Source organism: Canis lupus, chromosome 28, assembly GCF_003254725.2.
Source record: "Canis lupus dingo isolate Sandy chromosome 28, ASM325472v2, whole genome shotgun sequence".
NCBI lineage: Eukaryota > Metazoa > Chordata > Mammalia > Carnivora > Canidae > Canis > Canis lupus.
Window position 1 is genome coordinate 11,198,754 of NC_064270.1, and position 16,448 is coordinate 11,215,201.

At 51.6% G+C, this 16,448-nt stretch overlaps 1 protein-coding gene and 1 long non-coding RNA gene across 6 annotated transcripts in view; one reads left to right on the plus strand and one right to left on the minus strand.

Annotated features, from left to right (window-relative positions):
- The window catches only part of CRTAC1 (cartilage acidic protein 1), a 156,346-nt gene that overhangs the window by 6,592 nt on the left and 133,306 nt on the right, over nt 1–16,448 (minus strand). The window contains exons 14-16 of one of the 5 annotated variants that reach the window (XM_035707801.2): nt 16,075–16,218; nt 15,585–15,602; nt 942–1,585 (exon numbers count right to left, since the gene is read on the minus strand). In XM_035707801.2, the coding sequence (XP_035563694.1) occupies nt 1,449–1,585; nt 15,585–15,602; nt 16,075–16,218 (299 nt within the window). In that variant the 3' untranslated portion in view covers nt 942–1,448. Of the gene's footprint in view, nt 1–941; nt 1,586–14,878; nt 15,603–16,074; nt 16,219–16,448 lie in introns of those variants that run through there. The other 4 variants (XM_049103092.1, XM_035707802.2, XM_035707803.2 and 1 more) reach the window with 4 other exon arrangements.
- LOC125753903 (uncharacterized) lies at nt 287–3,485 on the plus strand. Its single transcript, XR_007406695.1, has 2 exons — nt 287–1,219; nt 1,408–3,485. It is a non-coding gene; the product is annotated as an uncharacterized LOC125753903 (long non-coding RNA).

Consider the following 16,448-nt stretch of genomic DNA (forward strand, 5'->3'; position numbering starts at 1 on the left):
AGAAGATTGGAGGCAGCTCCTACCTTGAGGGCTGCCTGGCCTGTGCCACGGCCTACTTCATTTTCCTCTGCATGGAGACGCACTACGAGAAGGTAGCTCCCCTCCTGACTGCCCTGCATGCCCGTCCCCAGGGCTCCCCTGCTGTGCCCTCATCCTCAACTGGCCCCTCTCCTTGTAGGTTCTCAAGAAGATCTCCCGCTACATCCAGGAGCAGAATGAGAAGATCTTTGCCCCTCGAGGCCTCCTGCTCACAGACCCGGTGGAGCGCGGGATGAGGGTTGTATCCTTCCTGGCTGTTCTGTGTCCAGTAGGGCCCACAGTGAGGCTACCAAAAAATAGGGACTACCCTAGGGTCCCCTGCTAGGGGATTTCCTAGGACTTCTCACATCTTGGGTCATCTGACTCCTTCTTCCACCACAAGTTATCAATGCTATTTATGAATTTTAGGGTTTGCTTTTATTGGGCTGCATTTATTCAGTGCTTAATACATGGGAGGTATCATATTAACTGCTTTTAATACCCCTAAAGGTGGATGACTTATATTCTCCTTGTCCCTGAGCACACTGAGGTTCAGTCACTGGCTCAGGTTCAGGTTCAGTCACTCAGCTCAGGGTTACCCAGCTGGTGATCATCAGAGCCAAGACTGGAGTCCAGGCCTACACTTAGCTATGAGGCTGTACTGCCCCTCAGGGAATATGCAAATCTCTGTGGCCCTTTACATGTCTATAGTCTCCTGTACTTCTGGGCGTCTGTCCTTTGACAGATCCGAAAAATGATCTGTGGGCTGCTGGCCCAGGGGTGGGTTATAGGTCTCCTCACCTGGGAAAGTGTGTGCCCGCATCCCATCCCCAGTCACTAGCAACAAGAGTTAAGTTGTTAAAAAAAGAAATTTCACTTGAAAATTGAGAGGAAAAAGTAAAGAAAGCACAAATACTGGAATCTTCTGTTTACAAAGCCCTGTGAGAAGGGCCTCTTTTTATTGAGCCTTTACTAAGTACCGGGCATTGTGCTTCGGGCCTCACGTGTTATTTCAGCCCGTCCCCAGACAGCCTGAGACTCTGTTACTGCCACCACCATCTTGCAGAGGCAATCATCCATGGCTAACAAGTTAAATGCCTGGTCTCAGGCCACATCGCTACCGAGCAGGGAGTCAGGACTGAAGCCAGGGCACCGAAGCCCTCCCACTTGCCTGCAGTGAAACCAAGGGTCCTGGGGTTGGGTAATTAGACCCCCTGGGGCGGAAGCTTCTGATGGGGTGTGCGGCTGCCAGCTCGGCCCTCGGGCTGCTGTGGGGCTGCTGTGGGGCTGCTGTGGGGCTGCTGTGGGGCTGCTGCGGTCTTGCCCGGAGGGTGCGGGGGTGGGGGGTATAGCTCGGCCTCCAGCTCCCCTGCAGGCCTCCGTCCGCAGGTCCGTCCGCCCCTTCTGGGCAGCTGGCCAGGGGTCCCTCCTTAACGCCGCCGCAGATCGAGATCTCCATCTACGAGGACCGGTGCAGCAGCGGCAGCTCCAGCAGTGGCAGCAGCTCGGGCAGCGGCAGCAGCGGCGGGGGCGGCGGGGCGGGGGCCCGGTGACTGGCCGAGAGTCCCTGCAGGGAGGTGTACGGCCGGACTGAGGGCCTCTCAGACCTGCGGCGGCTGCGCTACCAGAGCACCCGCTTCTGAGTCATTCTGTGCGCCCCGCTGCCCCCCGGGGCGGAGGGAGGGTGACTGGCCCGGGGTCCCGCGGGGCTGTCTCCCGCGCCCCCTCCCGCAGTCGGCCCACTTCCTGCCCTGGCACTTTCCTCGGGGGTGGGGGGTAGGGGGCAGGACTGGTCCCTCCCCGCCAGATCTTCCAGGGGAAGGCTGGGGCGGCGTGGGCAACACAATTTGGACAGCCCCTTTCTTCTGCTGCTCTCCCAACACCCCGAAGGGGGGCTCAGGTCCCAGAGAGAAGTCCCACCCCGCATGATCCCTCACTCCAAATCCCATATCCACCAGGACTCTCTCCCGCCAGGGTCCTGCTCCCCGTGGCTGTCTCCCAGTGTCTGCTCTTTCTGGTGCCACTGCAAGGGCTCTGCCTGTCTGTGATCCTGCCTCCACGGAATTCGAGGTCTGGGGAGATGGGAGCCACTCAGTCCCCTCCTGACCCCTCCTACGCTCCTGGCTTCCCCTTCCTCCATTCAAAGCCTGGAGGCCACGTTGGCCTTGTCAAGAGACACCCAACTCCTGAGATTGTGCAGGACCTCAGGTGCTGGCTGTGGGGCACGCAGCGTGGGGCTCTGAGAGGTTATATGGGAGCCTAGAGAAATGCATCGTGGAGACATGTAGCTTTGGGAGGTTTGAACCTCCACCACTGGAGCCAACTTCTCGAGATTACAACCCGTGTGTATGTGAGAATGAGTGCACCATGGGCATGAATGTGCGTGTGGGCGTGCAGGTGTGTGCATGAGCACACACGTGGATGCATGTGTGTGAGTGCCCTTTGTGAGTGTGTGTGCACACGTGTGGGTGCACCTGTGTGTGAGTGCATGTGTACGTGTATATGACCATGCACTCGTCTGTTCCCTTTGGTTGCCAGGTTCCTTTGGTTGCCCTTCTCTGCATCCTGTCTTCTTTGTATGTGATGGTCTGAGGCTGCTTCCCTGCATGGGTCCAGCCTGTCCTTTGTAAATAAATGTCCTAAAGCTCCTTGCCCCTTGCCTGGGGCTGCCAGCTTGGCTCTTCTTCCTGGTCTCTCCCCCACCTGCAAAGTTCTCCCCACTGTGTACATTCTAGCAGAAGAGACGTTGGGGGTCTGGGAGAGCAGAGCCAACCTTCTGGGGCCTTCTGTGTCCCTCTCCCAAACCCCCTGTGACATGGCAACAGGACCACACATGCTGCATATTCAGCCCACCCAAGCTCTGGAGCTCTCTAAGGCTGCATGAGTGAGGCTTCCTTGGATGTTCAAAGGAGGTGGCAGCCTGCAGGGGGAAAAGGCAAATTCCTTTCTTGAAAGGGAAGAGAAGCACCCAGGCAATGAGGCCCTGCCTGCCAAGGCCCAGGGTGGCCAGTGGGAAGGAAGCAGCCCTGTCCTGGTGCCCTGATGATGGACAGGGAAGGCTGCCTGCCTCAGCTGGCAGGAGGTGCTCAAAGTGCAGGTGAAAGACTAGACACTGCAGGTAGCTTTCTAGAACCAAAGAGGGGTCTGGTTTTCCTTTGGACAAAAGAATGGCATAGGCGAGGAAGGTGCCTACCCAGGAACTGAAGAGGGCAGCCTGGTCCCTGAACCTGAGTCGGGGGGTGGGGTGGGGTTGTCCTGGTGCAAGGATCCCCCACAGAGGGTGGCAACCAGTGGGTTCCACGGCAGCCCCCTGACCCCTGGGCCTGGTCCGTGCTCACCCTGGCCCACTGTGTGGCTGGGCCTTATGTCTGACCTGTGCCTCTCCTGTGGGATGGCTGGGCACAGGTGATGCAGTGGCCTTTGGTTTTATTATTTCTTTTTCCAATAAAAGGACTTGCCCAGCTTGAGGCTCTGTGCTGCTTCTCTCCCCTAATGTGATGGAGTGCCAGTTCTATGCCCCAGAACCACAGTGAGGGGAGGCTCAGCTCCCCACCCGCCTCATGCCAAGGAGGTGGGGCTGAGTGCGAGTGCGTTCCTGAAGAAGCAGTGAACCTGAGATGGGCAGGACCCATCCTGTCTTCTTGGAGCTTGTGGTCTTTGGGGAGGCTACATTAAGGATCCTCTAATCTGGAGCTTTTATGGGTGCTTGCAGCCCTGGGTGGAGGGAATAGCTCGGTTAAAAACCAGGTCAAAAGTAAGTTATAAATTGATTAAATGCCCATGGTTTGAGCTCTTAACCTAGGTTGGGCCCTGTTAGGGAGTGGATCACAGAAGTCACTCAGCTTTAAAGACTAGGAAAGCATGTGAGTGTTGGAGCTTAGCAGGGTTGTGTCTTGCATTTTATAAAACTAACATTTATCGAGCACCTACCGTGTGCCAGATACTGTGGTAAAACCATATGCTAGAGCTGGGAGGGGATTTAAAGATCATCTAAATGGGGCAGAATGGAGGCCCAGAGCGGTCACATGACTTGCCCCAGGTCACACAGCTGGTTGACAATACCAAATTTAGAACCTGACTCAATGCTCACTAAGACACCACAGGGATGGTATCCTGATGGAAGTTGCCTTAGGCTGCAGGGTGGCCAGGGTCACACACTCAGGTCTGTGGACAAAGAGAGGCTCTCACCAGACTGTGGGGACAATGTCCAGCCTCAGGATGGGGGCTTTGGAGAGATCCCCCTCTGGGTGGTGCTGAGTGGCACTCTGGGTGGCTTTCACACTTGAACTTGCTGCTCTGAAGGGGCAGCTGGGCCTTTGCCTGAACCAGGAGGCAGGCTGGACTCACTGCCTGTGCTCAAACCTGGGGTGTGTGTGGGCGATCACAATGGTTCTTTAACATGCAGGTAGATTCTTTCTGTCCTGTTTGCAGGGTTATTATTAGCAATAATAATAAATAGTAGCTAACATTTATCACTACGTGCCAGGCACTAGACTATGACCCCACATAGTCATTCAGTCCTCACAACAACCCTGTGGTGTGGACTATTATCCCCATTTTATAGACGAGGAGACTGAGGCTCACAGAAGTTAAATAACTTGCCCAAAGTTACACAACTAGGAAGTGGGCAGAGCTTGGCTTTGAATCTAGGCAATGTGACTCCAAACTGTGGAAGATGATCAATCCAGCTTCGGGGACCCTGTCAGAGCTCAAGGTCCTCAGCCATGCTAGGTGAGGGTTTGACAGATCGCCAGATAAGAACGTGGAGCTGTGCCTGGTCCCTCCCAGCCAGGGCTGGTACCTCTAGGCATCATGGGAGTGCGGGTGGGCTGTGCTCTCCACAGAACTGTGGGGCCTGCAGGGGCAGCGTGGTGAAGGCAGAGTGGGGAGAAGCAGGTGAGGTGTGGCTTCTCTCTCCCTGGCTTTCCTCTGGTGTCTCAGTTATGGGGGACGTGGGCTCTCCCACGGGTCCAGTCACAGCCATGTCTCTGCCTCCCCATTGCCAGCCTGGAACAGGCAGGCAGCTCTGGATTACCATTCCCCTGTCCTCACTGCCGCCTTACTCTGCTTTCTAGCGTCCTCTGGGGTGTGGGAGAACCCCAGCATTTACAGAAGCTCATTGTGCCACCAAGTGGTGGAGTCGTGCACTGCACCCCGGAATCAAGCAGCTGGAAACATTCCTAGAACCTTGCAGCCACTTCCACCTGCTTTCAGAGGACGTGCAGCAAAGATGGAATCCATTTGGTGGTGGCTCTCCCTACAGCCAGCCCCTGGGGTGCTGCCCTTTTCCTGGGATCACTCGGCTCCCTTCTCCGCAGCTCTGGAAGGACTTACAGTAAGGAAAGTTCCTGGCAGGAGGCACCTGCACCTGGTTTTGGCTTTACTATTGGCCAAGGATGAAAGCAATGCAAATAGTGATCCTGGTGAGACCTGAATTGGAGTTCAGGCTTCATGAGAGTAGCACATGGTGGAGACTCCTTGAGCCTCAGCTTCCTTCCCCAGCTGTAAAATAGGGAACCTAATATTTTACAAAATTACTTGGACTAGTGCCTCTCATCCTTGGCTGCAATTGGTGTCACCTGGTGAGCAAGAGAAACACCGATGTCGGTTCCTAGCCCCAGAGATGCTGATTTCATTGTTCTGGGGGTGCAGCCTGGGCATCAGGATTTTTAAAAAATCTCCCTGGAGATTCTAGTGTGAAAATGAGGTCAAGCACCCCTGATTTCGACAGTACCTAGAGCCTAGGAGCCTTTTCACAGGCCTCAGAAAATGTCTGAGACCCGAATAAAAGTTTTTCAGTTCCACAAAAGCAACGATACACACAATGAGTGCAAGCTATGACTCCACTTATAACAAATTCTAATACAGGCACAATGAATCTATGGTGGTAGAAGTCAGGAGAGCAGGTGTCCTGGGGTGGGGTGCAGTGCACGGAAGGAGGCCTTGGGGAGGCTTCTGGGTGCTCACAATCTGTTTCTCTAGCAGAGTGCTGGTGACACAGATGGGTTCACTTTGTGAGAACTCATTGAGCTGTACACTTAAGATTTGTGTCTTTTTCTATATGTACGGTACATTTCAATAAAATTTGCCAAAAAGGTTTATGGGCTCCAAAATAGGAAAAGAAAACACAAAACTGAATTGAATGTTTCACTGTATATCACAAAAAGTAACACTGTCAAATAGTCAACTGTAATTTAACTCTGTGTGTGTGTGTGTAATTTAGTATGAGTTGTGGATGTCTATGACAATGTTTGATATAATGAGGGGTGAGGCCTCCAAAAGAGATGAAGGTCCCTGGTACTTAAGAAAATCATAAAACAGCCCAGGTTTACCCTGGGAGCTCTGAGCCCTGGCCCCACCTTCTGCACTTCTGTGCAAAATGATGTGCCTTTATCTGGGAAAGAGAATCTGCAGCTTTCAGCATATTTGCAAAAGGGATCACCCCCTAAGAAAAGGCTGAGAACAAGGGGTTTGAGGAGTCAGTAAGACACTGGCTGGGAATGTGCTCCGCATGAAATAGGTGTTCCCGATCCCTTTGAGGTTTCCATCTGACCCTTCTCAGGCAAATTTGGGAAGATTTAATCTCTGGCAGCACCCAGGGCCGACTGTGCAGAGCTCATGGCTCTTCCTCTAAGGGGCTATTTAACGGGCTTGGCGGTTCCACATCTGCCCAATGGCAGAACTTAGCATGAGTTCTGGAGTTGCACCGGACTTGGGGTTTTGAATTGGGGATGGCAGGGGAGGTGGAAAAGTGAGAAAGGAGTCAGAGGGCTGGCTGTAGCAGTCTGCCAACCCCGAGCAATGCACTAAGCTCCCCTGAGTCCCAGCTCTGTCATCTGTTACCCTGAGCCCCAGCACGATGAGAATGCATCTTTGTAGATGATAATCTGTTTCTCCAAAATAAAATATTATTATTATTGCTGAAGTTACACTAGGACCTCATTATACGGCAGCCTTGTGATACAGACTTAAAGCTAGGTTTAAGATTCTTGCATAGAATAAACATATTTATCCAAGGGTTCACTGATTCCCTAATATATGCCAGGAACATTCATGTACATTATTATTCCATTTAGTTCTCTAACACTCTGGTAGGTGGCTATATTTGAATTCTTATTTTATAGATGAGGAAACTGATGTTCCAGGTGGTTAGGTAGCTCGACAAGTGCCCACAGCTAGTGAGTGTCAGAGTAAAGACCTAAACCCAAGTGTCAGACCCCAAATCCTGCTCTCGTTCTACCAGTGTGTCACAGTGAAAGACTCTGTTCTACCTGGATTGCCTCATAAAGACAGATTTCAGACCCAGGGAGAAACACGTGGGCAAATGCGGACACAGAAAAATTAGCTTTGCAGAGGCATGATGGGCCTAGTTATTTTGGAGTAATTCAAGTTATCGATTGCTGTAATGGAAAAGTGATTGGGGACCAGCTAGCACCTGCGAGCAGTCTGAGCAAGGCCCTGGAAGGGGGAAATGTTATATCCAGCTTACTGGACTTTGTGGAAGGCAATGGCTTTTTACCCTGTCCCTAGTTCCTTGCTAAACTTTTTTTTTTTTTTTAAGATTTTATTTATTTGAGAGCAAGAGCAAGAGCCAGAGAGAGAGAGAGAGAGCACGCGCCAGAGAGAGAGAGAGTGCGCAAGAGCTCAGGAGCACAGGGGAAGGGTAGAGGAAGAGGGAGAAACAGACTCTTTGCTGAGCAGGGAACCCCATGTGGGGCTCCATCCCAGGACCCGGGATCATGACCTGAGCTGAAGGCAGACGCTTAACCATCTGAGCCACCCAGGTGCCCCCATTGGGAAACTCTTGAAGGCTGGGGACCTAGTCTTACTCATCTCCACCAACTCCCTCCCTCTGCCCCATGTGCCTGTCACAGTGCTTCGCCCTTGGCAGGTGGATGGGAAATGCAGCCCACCAGGAAGGACAGGAATATTCAGATGTGAAATCCTCTGGCTCCGGGGCAATGTGAGCCGAGAAGGAGAAGTAGCATAGGCAGGTACAGACAGGTAAGTGGCCACTGAATGATACAATTGCACGTGGCCACTAACTCAATTAAAGGTTAGAGGCAGTGACCCTAGGCCATCCCCTGTGCTGGGCAGTTGCTTTGAGTTGCTCTGGCCGTGGTCTCGTGGCCATGATCTCGTGGCTCTGTTCACGATCTCCACCTGACCTGGGAGGAGAGGGTGAGAGGAGGAAGCATGCATCCTGACCTCACTTGGCCCCTGCCTGGTGCTCCCTGAACACCACCATTTTAAGGGGGTAAATCCCCGTGGGGCTGCTTCCTGGAAAGTCTGGGTCTGGGGCTCTACGGAGTGAAGTACTGTGGGTGAGTGGATGGATAGACAGATGGACAAGTGGATGGATACAGAGAAGATGGGTGCTGGGAGATGACTGATGGTTCAGAGGTGAGCGAGAGGATGGCTGGCTTGAGATGGATGCTCGCAGAACCTGGAGAGGCAGGTGAATGGATGGCTACCGATCGGCCCTGTGCTCCCAGTGCAGATCTAAATACAGGGCTGGAGCTCTTCAAAGGGAAGATACTGTGTAACCTGGTCCCCAAATGAACTCTGCATTTGAGTGATGGATGTGTCTCGTTGGGAAGGATTCTTATAGGTTTAACATCGCCCAAGTTAATGACTTATGGATTGTTGTAAAATCAGGCAGTGCTAGAAGTGAAAGCAAGAGATTAAAAGGCCTGGGACAGATCTTTTAATAATATCTGCATTTTACCAGCCAGGCACGGCACTGTACACCTTGCATGCCTGAGCTTTGTGAGGTTTTCAACAGCTTTGTGAGGTTGCCGGGCTCCCCCATTCTGTGGAGGAGGAAATTGAGGCTCAGAGAGAGGAAGTAGTATGTTCAAGGTCATTAACAGGTCATGTAGGTGGGGTGTCTGGGAGTCAAGCCTTTGTCCATCTGATCCCAGGGTCTCAGGGCGAAGAGAACATTTTAGGGGTATAAGGAAGGAGGGAAGGAAGGAGGGAGGGAGGGCCAGAGGATTTTGGACCAGCTCTCTAAGAAAGAATGTGGCTTTCTGGCATATGAGACACATTCTGCGTGGGGGTGAGGCTTTGAGACCCCTCTCCACCCTCCTTCCTCTCTGTGTCTGTAAATCTTGAGCTGGGGGAGCTGAACGTGCAATGAAGGTGTGTATGGGGTTTACTTTCCTCCCCGTGGCCCAAGCTTGTTCCTCTGCCACGGCCCCCCATGGGCGGCCAGGGAGGTGACTGCACTTCTCTCCTTCCCCAGGAGCACTGCACTCAGGTCTGGGGTGGAGGGAGGAGAGTCAGCCCTTAGATGGATCTTGTGGTGGAGGGAGGCCATACATTAAATGATTCTAGGTGGTAGGTCCTTCATGGCTGCTCTGGGGCTGGCTATGAAGACGGACCATGAGCTCCCTTTACAGCAGTTGTTCTGGGCCCAGACTTCCCTCCTGGCAGGTGGGTCAGGCTCATGAGGTTCTGGGCAGGGACTTCCAGGAAGGGGTGATGCAGGTCTTCCTCCTGTCCCCACCCTCACCCTCTGCTTCCGACCTCGCTGCAGCCTCCCTTCTCAGCTGTGTAGGACCCTCTGTGCACCTAGAATCCCCATTCGGATCTTACTTAGCGGGGTTCCATGAGCCAAGCATGGTTCATGGGTTCACTTGCTGGGCACTTACCCTGACTCTGATGGTGGGTCAGCACCACGGAAAGAACTCTGCTCTGTGTCCTCCTCCCCCTGTCTCATATTTTTGGAAACTGTGGACACAACTGTGCTTGTGAAATACTTTGAGCTTTCTGGAGAAGGAGGCAGAGTGAGCAAGGAGGAGCCCCAAGTAGGAGTCAGACTCCCTGCTAGGCTGTGGTCCCTGGAAGTCACCATTCCTTTTGGGCCCCACAGCTGAAAAGGATGGGGCAGGACGAAATGACTTCTCAGGTCCCTCTGTACCTAATGCTCTAGGCGTCTGTGGCGGCGGAGGGCCCAATCCTCAGGCCGGGTCACTAGCTGCCGGTAGACCTATGCTCCGCATAGCCTGGTGGATTGCACACTCTCCTTGGTCAGTTTACCTTATTTTAGGATTATTCTCTCTGGGACTGGTGTTGTGTGAGAACTCAGCTGAACAGGGCCACAGCCTGAGCCCCAGGAAGGTTTGCTCTGCTCCCTTATGGCTATTTTTGGTTTGAGGTCTCTTCCCTGCAAAGCTGTCAGCTGCCCGAGGGGGGTCAGGTCCTCCTCGTCTCCCTCACTGCAGACTCCCAGGTGACCCGGGCCACAGCAGGGAGTGCTGGGAGCCCTGGGAACTGTGGCACTGAGCACACACAGGCTCTGTCCTGAACTTTGCTACTGATTAATATTATTAACCTTTTAAGATTTATTTGAGGCTTACTATGTGCCAGGCACCATGACAAATGTTTTATATCATCTTGTTTAATACAATGACTCTGTGAGGTGGGTATTATCTCCATTTTACAGATGAGAAAACTGAGCCTGGGGAGGACAGCACACCTACTTTACATTTCTGCTCAAATGCCTCTTTCCCAGAGTGGCCCACCCTGCCTCACCCTTCTGTGTAAAGGGCCCTTCTGCCTCCGGCCCAGCACTCTAAATGGGCCTTCACGCTGCTGCCTCCACTCCGAGAGACTTAGCGCCTTCTGACACACTATATTCTTTACTTATTATGTTCTTTAGTGCCTGCCATGTGTCTCTAGGCTATTCGGGAATCTTTGCCAGTATTGGACACAGAGGTACAGGCCAAGCCACAAGAGTGATGCTCAGCACACAGTATGTGTCCAACCAACATATGCCGAGTGCCAGTCTGTTAAATAATTTGCCCAGGGACGCCTGGGTGGCTCAGTAGTTGAGCGTCTGTCTTTGGCTCAGGGTGTGATCCTGAGGTCCTGGGATCGAGTCCCACATTGGGCAGGGAGCCTACTTCTCCCTCTGCCTATGTCTCTGCCTCTCTCTGTGTCTCTTATGAATAAATAAATAAAATCTTTAAAAAAATAATTTGCCCAGGTGTCAATTAGCTGGGGATGGTTCCCCATAAGGCTTAGGAACACAGGCTTTGGAACCAGTTGCCAGTCTGAATTACGGCTTTTTACACTTAACCAGCTACATGACCTTGGGGAACTTGTTCTTTCTGAGCCTTGCTTCTTCAGTGATAAAACAGATGAGTAACATTTATCCGACAGCATGGGTGTGGGGATTCGTGGGGACATGCATGTAAAGTTCCTGGCGTATGATAGGCGTTCCGTAAATGTTAGCTCCTTTCCCTGAGAAAGGGTCTCTTCTCTTCTTGTTTCTCATTTTTCTCTCATGGTCTACCCTTCCATCACTTTGCTGTTCAACCACAGTTCCTTAAGAAGACGGCTGCTGAAGGCGGGGTTGGCATTGTCTGTGGTGTTAACCAACCCGTGCTCTCTCGCCTCCTCCTTCCTCTTCTGGGATGTGTCTGTTGCTAAGGAGACACAACATCAGCCCTGACAGGATGTGGCTGGGGTTCTGGCCCACACTGAAGGAGAGACGTGGCTGACCCCAGGGAAGGCGAGGAGGGGAGGGACTTGGCTTGCCTTCTGGGCTGGCAGTCTGGGTGGGGTATAACTCTGGAATCTGCTGGAAAAACCTAGCTGGTTCCCTGAGGAAATGAAGCGTTTGTCTTCCTGTCTCCATGGGGCTCCGGAGAGATGACCAGCAGCCCTGTTGGGAGGCTGGAGTGGAGTTCTTGCGTGGGTCACAGTTCAGTGGTACCGGTCAGGGTGGGAGGCCCAGACCCTGGGAGGGGGCCATAGCAGCCAGAGTGACACATAATCAAACTCTTGGCCCTCAGAATGGCACCTCCCCAAAGCAGGGCTGGCAGCTGAGTAGATGCTTGAAGAGGCTGCGTGGGTGATTCATAGCTCCGTGTTTGCTAAGGCCAGCCAAGCTGGCTGGTGAGAGGACTCAGCAGGGGCACTGCCACCATTCCTTGCAGCTGGAGTGTGACTCCGTGGTGACCGTCACAGACCCTGGGCTCTTCAAGGACTCCATTTCCTCCTTCCCCACCCATCCTCTGCCCCTAGGCAGCATGGAGAGATAATGGCTTTCGTGTTACCAGCTAGCCACCCCCAATGGGAAGGAAGCTCCACGTTAAGAGCTCAAGCTGGGGGGGTGGGCAGACTGCTCTGATCAAGTCCTTCCTCTGTTTGTCCCAGTTGTGTGAGCCGGACAAGCCACTTAGCTTCTCTGTAAAACTGGGATTGTCACAGCACTTTCCGTTTGGGATTATTGTGAGGATTATACAGGCTGATTCTTCTAAAGAGCTTAGATCTGGCCCAGACACCCCAAGCTCGCTTAATGTGGCTATTCTTCTCATGTTAAGGGGTACGTTTCTGGGGAGAGGAGTGTTCTTGGGCAGAATTAAAATGGTATTATTACTAGTGTTACTGTTATGACTAGAGTGAGCCAGGGCTGCCCCAGATGGGGCACGGCTCCTGTTCGCATGATCCCTCGTAGGCCCATGCCATTCGGCCCATGCCTGGAGCTGTTTGCAATTTTTGTTACAAACTCAAGTCTGGTGTAGTAGTCAGGAGCCCGAGTGGGGCTAAGGGACAAAGGGAGGACTGAATTGTCTGTGCTTAGAAGGGGAAGGCAAGGGTGTGGGCACCTGCGGGCTTCAGGGGACGGGGAGTTGGAAGAAAGAGGGATGGTGATCTTGTACCTGGCTAGCGTGGGTGTGGCTTGGTGCCCACCCCTCTGGGGCCAGCTCAGCACTGGACTGGGGGCACTTGGCTCAGAAAGCCTGGATTTCTGAGAAAGCTAGGGATTTCCCCTAGCCCGCTGGGGAGGCCCTATTTTTGGGGGGCAGGTAATGCTGAGTTGGGTCAGTACCTGGTTGGCCTCCTGTATCTTTTAGCCTCGTATTTCTTTCAATACAAGCATCTCGGGAACAGGAGACTTGATCCCCTCATTGGACTGTGTCACCTTCCTTGTAGAAGGGACTCAGTGCTTGTCACACAGGAAGTTCTCAATGGATACTTGCCGAATGAATATTTGAGTGAATGAATGCAAAGAGCTTGCTTGGGCAGCTCCGGTGGCGCAGCGGTTTAGCGCTGCCTGGAGCCCGGGGTGTGATCCTGGGGACCCCGGATCGAGTCCCACATCGGGCTCCCTGCATGGAGGCTGCTTCTCCCTCTGCCTGTGTCTCTGCCTCTCTCTCAATCTGTGTGTCTCTCATGAATAAATAAATACAATATTAAAAAAAAAGAAAAGAGCTTGCTTGCTGGTGTAGCAACCCAAGTATCTGGCTAGATCTTTCAGAAAGCCCCTATAAGTCCTATTCTCATTCCAGGCACTGGACTCCTCCATTTGGCTGGAGGAAGACAGTGTGGGGACAGTAACTGTGTCATTTCTGCTTGCCATAGTATGCCCAGGGCCTAGCTTAGTACCTGGCACATAGTAGGTGCTCAACTAATATTTGTTGAATGAATGAATCATATCCAAAATAAGTCTTCTTACCCTGGAGTTGGGACATTGCAGTTGTGTTCTTGACAGCTGGGGGAATTTGGAACTCCTCTTTGTAACTCATCTGGCCCCACCACCAAGTAGGGTAAAACGACATAAATATACCCTGTTATAAGAAACTCATTGTGCGAGGATTCATGGTTATTACTTTATGAGGTATCCTCTGAAGTTTGCTGTCATCCTGAATTTCTGATGTCCTTGGCAGGCTGTCTCACTAGCTGTCCTGTCCCTTATTTCTCGTGCTGTCGTGTGTGGCCTGTCAATGGACACTGTTATCTTGTCATTTGCCATTACATTTGGAACCACTGCCTCTGTGGGTTTTGGGTTTTACTTATCTTACTATCTTAGATCTACTTGTTCATTTCTAAAAAGCAGCAGCTTTCAGAATGACTAGGGAATAGTCTGAACAGTGACAGCACTGTCTGTTACCCCTGACAAGATGGCATGGTAGGAAAGGGCTCAAGCGTTGGCTGGGGGCCAGCTGGCTCCGTGACCTTGGGCAGATCACTTCATTTCTCTGAGCCTCTTCTCCAGACCCATCCAGACCTTTAATTCTATGTGAACACACAGAAGTGGGCTTCCCAGAAGTGGAGCAATTTTTAAGTTGTTAGATGCTTTCCTGTGAAAATGTAGCTGTTTTTATTTTGAACCTTTTCATTTAAGCTCCTATTCTGAGTGTAAAGACAGTACTAGCTATGAGGAATTCATATTTTGTGATTTATTGGGAGTATTATTATTATATTAGAGAACGGTACGTTTTTGTAAATATGTTTTTAAAATGCTTGCTGCATTCTTAAGTGTGATTTTATTATATCTTGGGGCAACTTTTTTTTTCCTCATGAAGAACAGATCTGTGATTTATAACAAGCCTTCACTACCTAAGCTGGTTGTGAAAGTATTCTATGGTGTTACATCATTCCCAAAGGGTGCTCTTGGCTACAGAAGTTTCCAGGTTTCTAAGCATATTGCAGAGGAGACCAAGTTGTCAGATTCTTTCTAGAAATCAGGGTAACCTGAGACTAGCCATGTCTCAGTCCAGACTGAAGGGTCTTAGAAAGGAAAGGGCTTTATGGATATATCAGACTAAATCTCTTGCTCTTTAGGGAAACTGAGGCCCAGTGTAGAGAAGCGACTTCCTCCAGGTAAAAGGCCCAGAATATTCCCTCCACATCTGTCCCTTGCTCATCCTACATCCTTGCCTGGTCCAGTCCCCCAAATGTGAACATTGGTGCACTATCCAAACCACTGCTCATGCTCCGGGCAGACATCTTCCCTGTCTCATGATCTGCTTTCCAAGTAACACATGACGGAATGCTGCTAACTCAGCATTCCAGTCAGCATCTACTTGCCCCAGACACATTTTTGTTTTCACCAGCTAGGCACTAATATCCAGCAGAGAGTTTATTGGCATAATTTCTCCAGAAAGAGGCTGGAAGACTTAGCAAATTCAAACTTTAACATTTTTATCAAGAGTCCCAAAGGGCCACCCTTTCCCCTCCCATCATAACCACCAATTCCAATAAGGCTTTCTCTACCACAGGAAGTCAGGGCGCACAGAGCAGAAACAGCACAGGCCAAACCAGCAGGCACATGATACATGAGTGAATCAACTGAGCAAGCAACCGCCTGGGAGCCATCTTTGTTAAGGGTGAAACAGGGTGCTTGGGACCCCGGAGAATACAGAAAAGACAGGACGATCTTGATTCTTCTGAAGAAGTGAAGGAGGGTAGATGGGGTAAGAGGGGAGCCTTTCCTTTTTTGTTTTCCTCAGAAAACAGGCAAAGAAAGGCTTCACAAATAACTAAGATTACATAAACGTTGTTATCTCCCAAACTTCCCTTTTCAAAGATGGCCACCCCTGCGGTCCATTCAGGGGGAGCACGCAGCAGAATCTACTGGGTGTGGAGAGAGAGACAGGCAGCGGGAGAGATTTAGTTTTCCACAAAGATTGTTAGTTTTTTCTTTTTTTTTTCCTTTATTGTTGGGATTTAAAGTGCATATAACTGAAGGCAAAGTCCAAGGCCTAGAGAAAGATATGAGGCCCGAGAGAGAGGCTCAGAGATTCTAAAGGCAGCAGAAGGATACCCACCTAAAAAGGCCACTTGAGCTGCAAAAAGGATGGGGGAGAGAGAGAGAGAGAGAAATGGGAAAAAGAGAAAGGGGGTTGGGGTAGGATGGGGGTGGGGGGAAGCATTTGGGAGGAAGAAGACAAATACCAGTTCAGAAATTCAGACAAAGACGAGTAGTAGGAGCTAGTTTATATCCCTGGTAGGAGAAGATGGCCTGACTTTAAGGTAGGAACATCTGTTTTAGGACATGTGAAAGGGGAGAAATAAGAAAAACAGTTGCCTCTGGCCAGGGCACAGCACCCCAGGGACCCTTCAGATGGTGCTAGTAGTGGTGGGCATCCTCTAAACCTCTGTCATGGTCTTCCCGGGAGACCCAGTGGGGGTCTAAGGAGACTCCATGCAGCCCGGAGAGGTCAGGGGATGGGGACCTTGATATGGGGCCTCCCCAGAGCTCCCCAGTGGAAGACAGCTTCCTTGTTTCCTACTGGACTGTGGTGGGGCCTTACTCACCCACACAGGCTGTGCCGTCCTCATTGGGCTCGTAGCCCCGGCTGCACCTCTTGTTGGTCCGGCACCTATAGCTTCCATACGTGTTGACACACACAGGCTTGTCTCGAGGACACACGAATGGGAACTGGATGCATTCGTTGGTGTCTAAAAGGTGAGGGGAGTCACTCACCAGGGAGGAGTGGGACAGTGGGTCCTTGCTCAGGCTCTGCTGTCCCACCTACTTTGTGATCTTGGGCATGTCCTTCTCTCTAGGTCTTAACTTCCTTGCTCCTCACTTCAATCCCTTCGGCGGGCTCATCCTCTACTTGACTGCTACATGTTGGGGGTGTCAGACTTGGTCCTGGATCTTCTATCTACCACACTTTCTGTAGGTA